The following is a 16,130-nucleotide window of genomic DNA, read 5'->3' as shown; positions in this document are numbered from 1 at the left end:
AAAATCTCGTGCACATGTGCGCACACACACATGTCTCAGTTGAGCTTCAGGCCTTCCAGTCTCTCCAGTAGTTGGCCCGGACCTCCTGGCCCCTCCAGCAGCCAGCTCCTCCAGTTGTCTCACTCAGACACACATGGATCTGGCCTAGACTTATGGCCAGTTTGATACGTGGCTCCCAAGTCACTTAACCTACTTGCTGGCAGGTTCGGCTTGATAATGTGATCACACCCTGACATATGTACCCTCACTTGTTTCAGTTGCTGCTACCCTGGACACATGGGCCCCTACAACCCATGATCTGACTCCAGTTGCTGGCCCTCAGACCTTTGTACTCACATGCACACGGAACAGAGCCCCTCACCCAGGAGAATGGTTAGAAGTGGGGTTTAATGAGAACACAGGCCAGACTGCAGTGATCAGGCACATGACATGGCCGGAAAAACTTAGCAACCAGCATCTAGGTGCAAGAGAGACATGGATTTACTGGAGCGAGTCCAGCAAAGGGCCACAGAGATGATTAAGAAACTGGAGCATCTCTCATACAAGGAAAGGCTGGGAGCTGGGTCTGTTTAGCCTGGAGAAGAGAAGGTTCAGGGAGGATCTTATCAATGTGTATAAATACCTGAGGGGAGGGTGTAAAGAGGATGGGGCCAGAGTCTTCCTAGTGGTGCCCAGTGGCAGGACAAGAGGTGATGGGCACAAGCTGAAACACATGAAATTCCACTTGAACGTAATAAAACACTTCCTTACTGTGAAAGTGGTTGAACACTGGAACAAGTTGCCCAGAGAGGTTGTGGAGTCTCCATCCGTGGAGATATTCAAAGCCTGTGGTCCTGGGCAACCTGCTGTAGGTGGCCCTGTTTGAGCAGGGGGTTGGACCGGATCTCCAGAGATGCCTTCCAACCCCAACTGCTCTATGATTCTGTGATCTGTTTACATGGCACTGGACCCTTTTATTGCCTTATCGCTCTGTCTTCCCATGCTTGTTCCTCCCCAAACCACCTTGATTCTTCCCTGCTCCCCTGCCTTTGGTTTCCCTAAACATCCCATGAGAAGTCAATCCCAAAATGTTCTTCCCTGCATCCCATAGTAAGTCTCTAAGCCCCATAGGTAGTAACACCCATCAGTCTGAAAGATGCCTTTCTGTTTACTCATTGTGGTGAGTCTCACCTCTGGACCATGGGGCTCATGGCTCTCCTGGGAGAGTCCTGGGAGTAACCAGGGCAGGGTATTCGGGTTCACCCCGCCTTATCCTCTGTGCTCCTTTGTGTGTGTGTGTGTGTGTGTGTGTGTGTGTGTGTGGAGATAAGCCTTTTATCGCATATCACATAAGGTTTTTCACCTTGGAAAGAGGAGCATACCTGATTTAAGATTTTTTCCTTATGCCATAGAGAACAACAGGACAAATTTACCTTATGTGCTTTTTGTTGACTTGCACATTGACTTGGATTGTTGAGACCAAAACAAAGAAAATACTGAAGAGTTTCAGGGCCAACAACAGTTCATCTCCCCTCTTCTCCTTCTCCCCTTCTGCCTTTAGGGGAAAAAGGGTATTAAAATGAAGTTTCACTTCACTTTGGACCATTTTGGTGACATGCTGTCAAACCACAAGCATTATCATGTCTCTTTAGTGAGCAATGTTTGAGTAATGAGCAATGGCTCTATTAGGTATGGCTGTACAAATTAAACCAAAATGTTAGCTTGCCTTTAATTGGCTAAACAAACTTGGGCATCTATTTTTTTTCTTCCAGAATTAGATATTGAGATGTTTGTGGCAAACATGTCTTGTTGTCAGAGTCTTCAGCAGGTGCAAAAAGGAAGTGCAGCAAATGTTACTGCAAAAACCCAAGTGTCTCTTCAACTTCAGCAGATGTAGAGTGGGAAAAGTCAAATAAAAGAGAAATCAGCGTGATGAAATGGAATTTATGCTGTGTTTTGAATTTGACATCATTGGTTTAGGTCTGAAGTGAAAACAAATGAAAAGAAGAATGCCAGGTCTGAACTTAGTCATGAATTGAAAACTGCTGCCCTAAAGTTCTGCAAAAGATATGGGATTATCTTTGTAAAGATTTGTGGATTTTTTGGTTTGTTTCCTTGTTTAAAAAGGGGGGGGGATTTAAAAGTCTTGTTCTAGCTTTTCCTCCACCTCCTATTGCCTTCTACACTTCTCTACAGTTTTGTTATTCATGAAACAAGTGGGCAAACAGACCCTACCACCGCAGAACATTGTGTCTTGCTCAACCTCTTAATTTGCTTTCTTCTGCGTGTTAATGGAATTGCAGCACATGTGGCTTATGCAGTGCTGGATCCAATATGATTGAGACTCGTCTCTGGGATTGCCCAGACTAGACTTGAATTCTGACTGAAGAGAGGGGAGCGCGCTCATTGTGACGGAGCAGCTACTCAAGCACCACCTTTACGTTTTCATCTGCAGATCTTCTGGAAAGTCTATCCTGATTTGGGTCAATAAATGCAGAAAATAAGATCAGTTGTATATAAACAATCTATGAAAAGCAGAATAATGAAGCTGTTGGGTTTTTGTTTTTGTTTTGTTTTTTTGCTGAACTTTCATAATTTTTTAGATGCAGAGTAAGTATTGTGGATATAGACCATCTGCAACTTAGATACAGAGTATGAGTTCATAAATACATTGCCTTTTAGTAACTCATGATTTGTGCTAGCGGTGATGACCGGCTGATCTGATGGGTAGGCAGTCTCTGCTTCAGAACTTGCCCAACGTAGTTCTATAGGTCTATGGGAAAATCCTTAAAGGGTTGGGTCAAAAATGTAATGTTGGAGTTTAAAATAGACATTCACTCCTCAACAGGAATATGCTGCTTTTCCGAAGTTGTTACTCACTGAGTGATGTGCTTTACACGAATGCAGTGACCTCATCTTTACTGGATAGAGTTGAAGCTATTAAAGTAACTCACATTAATTTCACCTCCACGAGAAGCAAAGAATACAAATGCATACACCCATGAGTACGTGCACCTGCACACACACGTTTAGGTGTTTTCTTTTTCTTCTTCTTTTTTTTTTTTTTTTAAAGTAACAAACCCAACAAACTGCTGCTTTGAATGCAGTACGTTTGTCATTAAATCAGTGGAACTAGAGTAGGTAGCAAGTTGTGCCTAGTTCTACTTTTAAACTCATGCATAAAGTTCAGGAATGAAAATGTTTAGTGTAAAGTAGCTTTAAAATCTAAGCAAGTCCAGTCTTTTTTTTTTTTTTTTTTTAAGCCTTTTATTTCAAACTTCTATTAGCTTTAACTGTGCTTGCATATTTAAAGTATAATAATATATAGAAATAGGTTTAGAGTTTAGTTATTATAAATTGCCGTGTGTGTAATGATTAAAAATAGCACTCGGGACTTTGGGGGAGTTTTCTAGGTTGTCAGAAAAATAATTTTGATGTCTCTTAACTGTCGATTGTGTGCCTGAAAGTAATTCATGCTATAAAAAGAGATCTGAATTTCTCCAAATTCAGTACAAACCACTTACTCCATGATGTTTTAAACTTCTGGTCAACCTGAAACAAGTATGAGGTGTAGTTTCTTTTTTACTCTTCATGTTTCACACCTTAAACTGTCAAAAGAAAATCAGTAAATAGATAAGTGAGATTTCTTCAGAGAATCTATAAAGCTCTATCTGAGCTTTTAAAAATTGTTGTTCAGGTTTTAGATCTGACTGATAAAATTATGATCCTGTAATGCCTTATTTTGTATCTATGATTTTATGGTAGCAGGTTTTTTTTTCAGATTATTGCTAACTGTATTGATCCCTATGTGGAAGTTAGTTTATCTCTGTGTGAATACAACTGTTCATTAAAATAAAGAATGTGATGTTTTAACTTTCTTGTGTGCTCTTAGGTGAGTTGTGTAACCTCATAACGCTGGATGTAGCGCACAATCAGCTTGAACATCTTCCAGAAGAGATTGGAAGTTGCACGCAGATCACCAACCTTGACTTGCAGCACAATGAGCTCTTGGACCTGCCGGAAACCATAGGTATGTAAGGAGGTCGGGAAGGGGAAAATAAATCACTATTTCAGTACGCTCAGTAAGAGGAACAAATTTAAGGATGAGTATTTGGTTGGTGACTGTAGAATGAATGGTGTTCTGCTCAGGGCAGCTTCACGCTTGAGATCAAAAGCAAGGTGTGCGTGTGCTGCTTTAAATGTAGCTTCCAGATTTCCGAATTCTGTTATTAAGTCTAGCTGTGATGGGGACTGTGGCATTGTCTGTGCATAGGAGTTACAAGAAAATCCATCACTTCTGACTCTGATTTAAGCTGTTCTGTGATTATATATAAATATCTGCAGCTTGTCTATCCACTCTGTAGTGAAACTGGTCTTTTATAAAGGCTAAAGGCTATTAGTTAATACTTTGGCAGATATTTTTAACTCTCATCTTTAGCTAGAGGAAAACAGAGAAGACTAAGAGGATAAACATTTTAAATGAATTCTTTGTTTTACGCTCTTTAGCAGAACTATTTGAAAACTTTCTTCAGAGTCCGCAAAGTTATCACGCTCTAACGCGGTAAAATACAGGCTTCTCCAACTTAGTTTAGGAATAATAGACTGAAATAAACATATCCTTTCTTAGCTGGTTTCAGAATCTCATATAGGATGAGACAACAAAAGATGACTTTCCTGTTTAATTAAATTCGTTTTGAACAGATAGCAGAAAAAGATGCATGCTATGTATTTAGAGAGACAAAAAACAAGGCAATAATGATTTTAAGCTCTTATTTGTGCCCAAAACATTTATGGGAAACAAAATGTTACCACTTGGACAATACTTATTATTAAACTTTTCATTAATATGCTTTAAAGCATAGTGAAGAAGTGAATGAGCAGAAGAGTGAGGAAGCACTTAATAACACTTCTGCTTTTCTTTTAGCAGTAAATTGTTGACTGTGGAGTTACTGTAGCTTTTTATTTAGAAAGTTTGACCTGAACAGAGTTTACACTGATGAAGTATACACTGTAGCTAAATTTCCTTCCTGGATTGATGATATTTTTAAACTCTGAAGATCTCTTTCCATCTGGAATTTGCATTTAACTTACACCATTCATAAGTACAGCCTTATTTTTGTAGCTATTTTTTGTCGATCTTAATGAAAGCTGTTTTTAAATAAAGTCTACACATGCTGTACATGTCATATTTAGGGAGCTGGTTCTCTGGATGAACTACTTCTTACGGAAAAAAATTTCTGATAAGTTGATGATATTCTTCGTCAGAGTTAGTAGACCGCTATTGTTGTTTCTTGCACAGAATATTAGTATAATTTATTGAGATATCTAAGGACTGGCAGTCATTAAGCTTCTCAGATGAACACAAAAATCTTACTTATAATATGCTGTGAGAGTGCTTACAGAAAAAGGTCTTTGGATAGACGATTGCACAATAGTTACTTAGCCAGTTAAGTCGTTTGAGATAGGAAATTACTGAGAATGCAGTCAAAATGGTTTGAGTCATCTATTTCTTTTCTTTTCTTTTTTTTTTAAATTTATTGTAACTTTAGGTTGTTTATGGTGAGTCATGTTTGTACCCGGAGAGACTGGATTTCTGCAAATTTTTGCTATTTTGTTTTCCCATTGCATTTTTTAAGGCATTTTCATAATGTTTTGAAGTTACTTATTTTTAAATGTATATAGCTATCTCTTTGCTTTGCTTATCTGAGCAGAACATCAATGCTTTATAGCTGAACAAACTATCAAAGGCAGACAAATAATAATAACAAGAGACAACAGTGTACTATCCTATCGTTAACTTTATGCTTGTTTTTGCTAAGTTTTTATGCTTTATGCTAAGTTTTTGCACTGCTGGAAAACATCTGTTCTTTGTATTGACCAACATGAGTATTTTTGTTTAAAGTAAAAACTTAAAACCAGAAGTCAGTATTTGTGCCACATAAAATATAGTTCAGAAGCAGCCAGAATTGAATACTTAAGGGGAAAAATTTAAACTCCAGTTTAAATGATAATGATCAACCTACATTTATGCATGTTACAAAAAAGGCAGCTGTAGCCAGTTCAGCAACATTGGCTTTATTTCTTAGTCATCACAGTTTTGGTTCAACATTAAAGCAAGTTGTGGCTTGATTTTTAGATTACAGCTTACTCTGTGGTTAGGATTGTTCAGCCAGAGACTTTTAGTACCGAGAAAAACACCCGGGGTAAATCGCATGTGGCCCCGGGAGCAGAGGCCGGCCTGCGCCCTTCCTAAGCCGTTGTAGCCGTGCCGAGGTGCCGAGGGGCCTCTCCAGCTCCCGAGCTTTCCTCTCTTGAGCGTCTCTGTCTGTCCGTCTGTCCGTCCTCGCGGCCGTCCCCCGCTGCTTGGCCTCACGAGCCCTGCCAGGCTCCAGCACGCTTTTGAGGTTCAAGCGCTGTTAATGTTTCCCCAGTTCAGTCGAATGTGGGGGGGGGTCACAGACTGGATACAAGAGGGACCAAACGCATTTGCTCATTATAAATATTTAATGTACTACGAGCCTCCCGTTATGGAAAAGACTTTCCATTACTGCTGGATCAATCCCCTCCTCCCCCAGCCAAGCCCCCCTGATGGCGAGGGCTGCTCTGCCCAGCCGCTTGGCGAAGCAGCCACCCCCCTGCCTGCCCTACGTCCTCCCCCCGGCCTGCAAAAAAACAAATCCCAGAGCAAAAAACCCCCAGAAAAACAGGTGAAGTGCTGCTTAAATTTGCTGCTGGACTATCTAACCACAGAGATTGCTGGACCTGCTGTAAGATTGCTTAAAAAAAAAAAAAAAGAAAAAAAAGGAAAAAGAGGCTTGTTTTCTAACTGCTCATCCAGTACTGAAATGCAGAGGAGCTGTAGGGAAAGGATGTTGGGAGCGACATGCGGGGAGTGCTAGGGACGGGATTAGGCATCCGCAGCGATTGCAGAGCTAGCAGAGCCAATATATCCACTCTGCACAAATCTAAAGTTCTTGTTGCAATTAATACTTTATAAGCACACTCTTTCATACAGTAACTAATGTCAATTTTAGATATTAGTTGTCAGGAAGTGACCTAATGTCTTGCTTTACAGATATTGGCTTAATACATTCATATCTGTATTTCTGTTGATTGAAAATTGCAAGTACTTTGTATATTAGATCACTTCCTGCAAGAAAAATGAGCTTTGTGGAACGGCTTAGCACACTCCTAGAGCCTCAAGTCCAGAATCAAAATCAAAGTGGGATCTCAGTGTTTTAGTTGCAGATCCCCCCCCGCCCCGGCTTTTTTTTGGGCGGGGGGGTGCAGGGAGGAAATTATGAACTGCTTTTATTTAAACAATGTCTTATCTCTGTATGCCTAGCTGGCACACTAATAAGAGGGGATATCCAAAAGATACTTAAACGGAGGTAAATAACACACCATTTATATTAAAATTAATACTTGGAATTTTGAGACGGAGAGAAAGCAAGTTTTGGGTGGAGTAAAGCATTTCTGTTAGCTAGCCCATTGGATTACAAGCCAGTTTAAAAATATTGTTCTGCAAATACCACATTGTGAGTGCTCTCTCTTTGAAAATTTAATTAATTTTAGCATTCTGGATAAATGTGCTTGTAATTTCTTATTTAAAAATACAAAACCAGTTATTTGAGAAAGAAATTCAAGAGAAACAAAATTACAACATTAAAAAAATAAGATTCTTCATCTATTTTGTAATTTTCATGCAGTCTGATTATAGTCAAATGTGGCATATTCATGGACATTTAAGGCAACAGACATTTTAGTAGGAAAAATTCAGCTGTAAATGCTCCAAAATGACGCTTTAAAAGCACAAACAATTCCATCACTGGACACACTTTTCAGTGTCTGACATGGCTTCGTTCCTAAAAGATGGTTAGGAAAATCAGAAGACTATTCAGAGCCGGGAATCCCTGCCCTTGGCTGGGACAGACGAGCTCCAAGCTGAACACTTGCATGAAGCGAACGTTACACGGCGAGGCTTTGTCGTTTTTGCTGGCTGAAACCGTGCTGCAAACTGTGCTTCTAACAGCTTTAACCTCAGTGCTTACCTCCCAGATCGCTGTCGTGCTTTTATGAAAAACAGGTGATAAGCATTGTGAACTGAGATAGGAATATGCAACTGATACAGCTCAGATTATACCAATTGCGGTCGAAAGCTTTGAGTCCTTAGAATATTAGTAAAGATCTTTCTGTAGAGAAGGGGAAGCGCTTAAAAATGGCTTTTTAAGTATACCAGGCTTAACAAATGCATCTGTAAGGGACTAACTCCGGGAGAATTTTTGTTCTGAAAGTTGTGACGAGTGTGCTGGTCTCTGTGAAAGCAGCAGAGTGTCTTCGAGGCTTAGGGGTGCTGCTCTGGCTGTCCACAACTGATGGGTTTGATGTTTCTAGTTGCTGGTTGCTCTGACGGAGCCCAGCATATAGGCTTCTGCTCCAATTTTGATGGCACTATTCCTGTTCTTAAAATTGAAGCACGTGACCACATCTTTGATCAGTCAGGGTCTACGAGGGTGCAGCACTTTGCAGGACCAAGTCCATCTCCGTAGACTCATGATGAGAGCTCTGGTCAGTGTTTGGTGCTCTACGTAGAGTGCTGTTCTTGGACTGTGCTGTTAATGACATGTTTTGTATTAGATTCTGCTATAATTTGTCAATCACAAGACACTCTACCTTTTCTTTACCTCCTGGAAAGCAGTAGCTCTCACTCTCTTAGTCTAGAGACTCTTGACCGTTGACATTTTGTGTTATTATAAGCCTTTGCTAGTGCTCACTGTATTCTCATAAACAGAATGAAGCTTCTGGTTCTTGGTTTCACTTCTATATTTGGTTAAATATATAGCAGTGAAATTGTCTAGAAAATCATGAGTAACAGGGAGAAGGTAAATGGGAAGTGACTCTTCACTGTCTCGTCTAATGGCAGAACTGGTGGCTATGAAGCAAAGCCGCAAGGTGTCAACCTCAAAACAGTTAAGAGCAGGATGTACTCCTTGCAGTGGGAAGGTAATGCTTGTGTGTCAGGGTTCACGCAGGTTGCTGTAGATGATAAAAGTCCCCGGGCTCACAGGGCAACTTGACAATTTTGCAGAAGAAAAGTGTATCTGTTGCTGCTAAATTTAGGAAGTCCTTGAGCCACGTACTGTTGAATGCTCCTCAGACTCTTGGGGAAGTTTCATGGTGTGCTTTCCCTCTTCTTAGATTCTTCTCTTGGCATCTGCTGCTGGGCATTTTTTCCAGAGAAAAGGTATTTGGCTAGATAGATCTGTGGTCTGAGTGCAATTGGTCTCACTTTCCTTAGTTAGCTAAAAAATTAGACATGTATGTTCACCTATTATATACTTTTATATGCTTTCTCTGTATAGCTGGGCAGACTTAAAAATTACACACATCTATCACGTAAGAAATATTTAACATTTTTCTTCATTGCCAATTAGTTGTAAATTGTTCTTTGGTGAATTATATTGATATAAATCTTTAATTTCACAAAAAAATTTTAATATTCCATTCAAAAGAAAAATATGACTACCAATGAAAAATACAATGAAATAAATTTCAGTTGCTTTGGGTTAGGAAATATGAATTGAGTAAAATTTAATGATTGAGTAAAACGTAATGATTTAATTGAAAATCTGAAATAAAAGTCCCAACTGTTGCTTTTGACTCCGTTGCAACGTGCAGTGTTTTGTATGATTTTTGTATCATTTTCAGTTTTGAAATGCAAGCTAATTATAATTTTCCTTTATTGTCTTAATAAATAAATCTATGATCCAACATTACACAGTTAAATATGTACTATTCTTCTGTAAAAAATTAGGCTAGCTTCTCTTGGCTTATTAACTCTCAGTTCATTTATTGGATGTTTCTTTGTGAAACTCTTTCGTGCCTTTTCTATTTTGGCTGTATATTCCTTATGGTAGAATTCTGATGGGGACAGTTTATTTTAGGGAATGTATATACCGTCACACCATATTTAGATATGGAGACCAATAGGTATGGACATGTTATAACTGAAGCTCTGCCTTTTCAGAATGATTTGTATGCTGTAGAAAGAAAAAGAAGCCCATAATCTTATTTTGTTTATGTAAGAAGCAGGCATGAGAGAGGAGTGATTCAAAGGAACCCATCAGAATCAAGACAAGCAGGTCTATTACAGTTACATGCATTTTGATGAAAGCGTGTTAAGTGAAGTTAAATTTTCATAGCTTAGAGACCATTTCAGAAATGTGTCACTAAGACTTTGTGCTCCATAACCTGATACAGGCATTGTGTATAGTGCATGTCAGATACTTTAGTCTCTGTCACTCGATTTTTGCCAGCATCTTGCATGCATCTTTCATACATACGCAGTTTGTGATGATTATGGTCTTGAACCAGAACTGAAAAATAAATAACTGCTGAAATAGTCATGCTTTAGTCTTAATCTTGAAATAATGAGGGAAACCTGTGTTTGGCTGAAACTATTAGATTGAAAATAGAGAGGAATTGCATTGCTCTCTTCAAATAGCATTTAAACCGATAAAGGTGTTAGAGATTCATTTTGAAGTGATATTAGTTGTTATTTTTTAATAGATTAAAATTAACCTGTCTTTTAGGAGATTTTCTAGGCTTTGTGCGAGAAGGATAATGCACTTGGGTTTGAACAGGACAAAAATGGTGGACCCTTCTGACCTTGTAATTTGTGAGTCTGAGTCCGCCTTCTACACTAACCTGGTATACCAAGGAGGGATTGGTGGCTGGAAAGAAAAATTAAAATACATTAAAAACATCTAGCTGTTAAGTCAATAAAATCCAGAGTTCCTAAATAAAGTGTTATTTGTGTTGCGCTCAGCGCTCTTAAACTTCCTGCACCTTTGCCTTTGGAAGAGTGTAATTACATGTCATGCTTTGGCTTTGGTGGTTGGTAGCACTGATCAGGAGGGATTCCCTCCCCTCCTACAGTTTTCCTGAGTCCTGTCCCCATCCCAACTCTTCCTAAAACATCAGATATTAACCAGAGGATATTGAATGGGATGTTCCAGCCATGCAAGTTACAGAGAGGATTTGCCCGCTCTTAGATGATTGATTGGTAAAAGCCGGTTTAGACCCTTACAAATCTAAAAGCTTTGGTTTAGGAAGGAGTTTCCCCCAGATCAGTTGAGTAAAGATTTAGGATTTTGTTATGCTTTCCTCTGCAACATGATTACTGAGAACATTTTCAGGATATCTTGCCTGACCAGTCATTTCTCACTGTAGCAGTGCTGGACATTGATAGACACTGTCTTTGCTTGCAGAATGCAGTTTAAGATTAGAATGGTTTAATCAGAAGTCTTTCATTTTACTCTATAGCTGTCAGGTGAGATGTCTTGATTTCTGCAAAAGGTTAGATTAGGCATGTCAATAGCTTCTTTAACCTAAAAATCTGTGAAGCTGTTCAACGCTTGCCATGGAGCATGGCTGACATCTGGAAAAACTAATATATAATAAGTACAGAGTATCTTCTAACCTGCTTTATGGTTATTTTAGGCTAGGAGCACTGCTGAAATATTTGAATGCAGTATTTAATCTCTATACATCGTTGGCCATCTCTAGACTGTCCAATCTCTACTAGAAAGTTTTCAACTCTTTTAAAGTCTTTAGGTCCCATCTGCTTTGGGTTTTTTTATATTCAGTTGTAACATCTAATACGCACTGAACCTCTTTGACTTTTTCTTCCATATTGTCATCCTTGATATTCTCCTTACTGAATTAAGGTGATGTGCTATATTAAGTTTACTGCGATGTATGTTCGGTTTTTGAAAAATGGCATGAAGTTTGGATTAGATTATTTCTGGATATGCTTCTTGTTTTCTGTCTGTTAGAAATGGCATCTGGTAACTTCTGTAGGCAAAACAGCAATATATGTTCCTTAGGAGATGATCCCTTAGTGAACTGTGCTCTATGAAATATGAAATGTGTAGTAATGTGAAATATGCTCTTTAATAGATGGCTACTTATAACATGCAAAGTTTAATCAAATCAAAATCTAAGAATATTTATAAAAGTTAGAAATTCTGAAATAGAGCCATGTGGTTTGTAGCAAGCAGTTGTAATTTTCTACTGCATGCTAAAGTTTATGTATACTTTTGATTGCACTCTTAAGGGAAGGGTTTTTGGTATCCACAGCTCTTATGAGTCCGCTTTATGTTTGAATGTTATCTGTAGAAAGGATTTTCTCTAATGAACAGATTTTAAGTTGATTTATGTGTTTCTGGTATATTTAAGAAAAAGGAACTGATCCTGATATTAAACTAGCTTGATGAAGTTGAATAAAATGGATTAATTATTCCATGTTTTGTGGTGTAGTAATATTTTGCTATTAAGAAATGACCCTTTATCTAAGGGTAGAGAATTTGAAGGATTATTTGAATTGAGGGAGGGAAGGGGTTGTGTGTGTGGATCTTGGAAAAAGAGAGCATTTGTCAGTCCCTTTAGAAGATGCTAGTAATGACTTTGAATTAGGGATTTGGATTTCTTTGTATTATTCAACACACCTGATTCTGTTTCTCTTGATTTTGAAATATTGGAGAAAGATTTATTGCTCCTAATGACAGAACCACTTCAGGTGGTATTTTTGTGAGCGTGGTTTTCTGATGCATTTCCATTCTTCCCTTCTTATTGGGATTGGCAAACACCCATTTTTATTTGACTAATATTTTTGAGATATCTTTAATAAAGAACTTAATTTAAACAATTTATTTAGAGTCCCATTTCTAGTAACAGGATTTGGTGTAATGTGTTTTTTTTGGATTTGCCTTCTTACTCATTTCTGTGCAAATTAAACAGCTAACCCCGAGAGACGTGTAATCACAGCAGTGAAGCGATTGCAAATTCTGTGCTTGCGTTGCTTCAAACGCATTCAGGGAAGAGGTGTCGCACTGGGAGGAGTGCAGCCTCCTGATAGGTGTTAATACACTTTGCGTGTAGTGAAATGGGACTGAAACAACTGCTACACAAGTGGCTGTATGAAATCTGATTCCCAAGACTGTTTGACTCTCATGCAAAAAGCTGAACTAAAACAATTTTGCAGTGACTTTCATATGCCTGGCATTTTGTACTAAGAAAAAAATAAGTTTAAGGCTTTGTTATGTTTAATATCTTATTTTCAGAAGTACCAATGGACTGGGCAATTGAGTTTAAAACACTTTTTTTATTTTTTCTTTTTTATATTTTTTTGTAACGGGCTTCCTAGAGAAAAGAATTGGAAAGGTTTTTGCTTGTCACTTTTGCTGCCCGTAGCTGCTTTTCTGTTGTGGTTATCAAACGGCCACGTTTGGGAACATCTACTAGCACTGCTCTTCTCCGAGTCGTCCTGCCTGAGAGCCTGCGAGGTTATGCTATGGGAGAGCCACTGAGGAGCTGTTTCAGTGACAGCAGCGCGGCTGCAAATGGTCGCGATGATTTTGTGACTGACTGGATTGATCGGGATCAGCCGTTACCTCTAACGGGGCGGATTTAGTCCGGCAGTATGTCGGTGAAGCGCTCGATTATGGTGTGGTAGCGGAAATCGGTAGGTAACCCGGAGATCAGTACAGGGCTTGTAGGGCAAGTGAAGACCTGGCTGAGGACACGAGACGGCGGGTTGCGCTGCGAGGGGAGGTGTGGGCCCMGGGGAGCTCAGTCGTGCAGCTCTTCCAGGGCTGACTCCGAGGACAGTCCTGGTAATAATTTCACTAATGCTTTTGACACCAAAAGTAAACACCTGTAAATGAAACTTGCTGATGATGCAAAAAAAAAGGGTGGGGGTGGGGGTGGATGGAACGTGCAGAAGAACGGGATGATGATCCTGAGATCAGAGCGCTGTACGTGGGATCATTTTTATTTGTGCAAATGTGCAAGGTCTGATGTTTAGGAGCTTGCAGTAATTCCTGTTATAAACTGGAGTTTATCACTTGGACGTCGGAGAGTATAAAAGACCTGTGCGTGTTCGTGAACGGCCCGATGCCTGGGCCGAGGCGCCCAACCATTCTGCGCCGCAGAGCAGGCGGCCAGAGTAGCGCTTGGATAGACTGGGAAATATTTGCGGGATAGTGGGGGCAAGTCTTACCATCATTGGACTGGATCTAAATCTGACCTCCTCCTCCTTAAAAATTCTGGCCTCTCCTTTTAGGGGAAAAAAAAAAAAAAAAAAGGAGGGGGTAAATTTTAATGAGCTGAGCACAGGGAAGAGCTATAGCTCTATAGGATCATTTTGTTTTGTGAAGAAGAACCTAAGCAATCTGGCTTGTCCAGCTTATCAAAATAAAAGCTGATAAAGCACGCAGGTACTCACCAGCATACATTCACAGTGATGGATGAATATAAACTCTGAGGTTGAAAAGATATTTAAGTTAAAGTATAGCATTGGCACAAGAATAAATGACAATAAATTAGTCATAAATAAATTCCGACTTGGAATTAGCAAGCAGCTGCTCTGGCCTGGATCAGTTGGACTGCAGGATGGCCTTTCCAGGAGCAGCCCTAGAGGCACCGCTACTGCTGATGCTCCCGCTTAAATCTTACTAGTGAAGGAAGTTTTACGGCCTATTGCCTGCGATAATGCAGGGCTGGACTCGGAGCACGCAGGAGGTCCAGTCCCCTGTTCCTGGGTGAATTTTACTTAAAGAACTGAATTTTACGGCTGCAGATTTTACACTGCTGCGTTTGCTGCTGTTCTCGGGATGGGCTGCATTTATTGCTGTGGGGCGCAAAGCAGTCGCCAAGCGCGCGGCACACGTCGGGCGCGCGTTCTGTTGCACCCGCGGCATGTCTTTCCCACGGAGGACAAAGATCGCTAGGAAAGAGGAATAACGATAAAATCTTCTTGAGAGAAGCTATTTCTACCTGCTTTCCGCCCATGCCAGGAGGATAGCCAGGGTGCATGTTCTCTCCTGGAAAATTATGGTATCCTTTGACTCTCCGCGCTGGCTGCTTTGCTCCGTTTCTCTGCAGTGCCCCGTTGCTGGTGGGAGCAGAGCCGTGTGCTGTGCACAGCCCGGCGTAACAAGCTGGAAGGCAGCAGAGCTGCAGCGTAGCGCTAAGCAGCAGCTGGCGCCGAGCATCGCTCTGCCTGCTCGAGCTGCCTCCTGTTCGCTCTCCGCGAGAGCGCCTGAGGAAAAATCAGGATCGGCATCTCCTTCCAGGTTTTAGCAGTGCAGAACGATGCATTGATATACATACATACACGCTTGTTTGTGTAACATTTGTCTGTCACTCATTTAGTGAGTAAACTGTTAAACACTAATTCAGAGAAGCGCCGTCAACGCGCTTTTCCCGTCCCTGGAGCGCTGAATCCCGACGCTCCTGGTGCCGTGGATGTGCATCGTGTGCAGTGCAGCGAGGCCTGTTTCTTGTGCAGCCAGGCCTTACCGAGCATGGCTTCAAGTAACTGTTTTACTTACGAATGTGTAACCTCGGTGTATATTAGTGGAATGTAGGATCARAATAGTTCGTTACAATTATTCTGTTTAGCCTGTATACGCATTTTAGAATTGCTCCTCAGAAGGCCAACATTTATGCTTCTGAGAGCAATATTGCTAGCTCTGGATTTTAAATGCCTTTTTTTTTTTTTTTTTGGATAAAGGAAGACTCACTCTGCTGCTCTGCGAAAGAGAATTGGATACTTGCTCTGAAAGAAAACATTTAAAAATATAAATAAAAATGCCAATGGAAATACTACTAGTTCAGTAGCTCCAGACTGCTACCTGTTGTTTTAACCTGTGTTTTGTTATTGGCAATCAAATGAAAACTCGTTTCAGATTTCAGAATTTCAGATTCAGAATTTCAGATATGCACTGAAAATTTATCTTTGACTCTTTCTTGATTTGTGAGATCTGGATAATTTTGTTCTATGTGGGGTTTTTGTGGTAACTTTTTGCCTTTCACTGTTCTTGTGAATCTCCATTTTGGTAACTACTGTTAATCATAAAAATTGAACTTTGGGAATGTTGTATTAGATACACTCRCAGTCTAGCTACTCAGTGATTTAGGGTCATTCTTAAAGTTTATTYTGACCAGTCTAGAGAAGCTGAAGAAAGAAGCGTTTTGCCACTCTCCTTGTTGAGACTTCCTCAGCTTAGTAGGTTCCCATTGTATCATCTGCATTAATTTTCATTCTTCATTTCTTTTTTATTTAATTTCATCCATAGCTTCCAAGC

At 40.0% G+C, this 16,130-nt stretch overlaps 1 protein-coding gene across 5 annotated transcripts in view; it reads left to right on the top strand.

Annotated features, from left to right (window-relative positions):
- SHOC2 (SHOC2, leucine rich repeat scaffold protein) overlaps positions 1–16,130 on the top strand; it is a 73,675-nt gene that overhangs the window by 41,361 nt on the left and 16,184 nt on the right. For all 5 annotated transcript variants that reach the window (XM_026069595.1, XM_026069591.1, XM_026069592.1 and 2 more), the window contains one exon: positions 3,872–4,009. In XM_026069595.1, the coding sequence (XP_025925380.1) occupies positions 3,872–4,009 (138 nt within the window). The remainder of the gene's footprint in view (positions 1–3,871; positions 4,010–16,130) is intronic.

Source organism: Apteryx rowi, unplaced genomic scaffold, assembly GCF_003343035.1.
Source record: "Apteryx rowi isolate R43461 unplaced genomic scaffold, aptRow1 scaffold_3, whole genome shotgun sequence".
In the NCBI taxonomy this organism is placed as follows: Eukaryota; Metazoa; Chordata; class Aves; order Apterygiformes; family Apterygidae; genus Apteryx; species Apteryx rowi.
The sequence above is the reverse complement of the archived record's forward strand: the minus strand, read 5'-3'. Positions and strand labels throughout refer to the sequence as shown.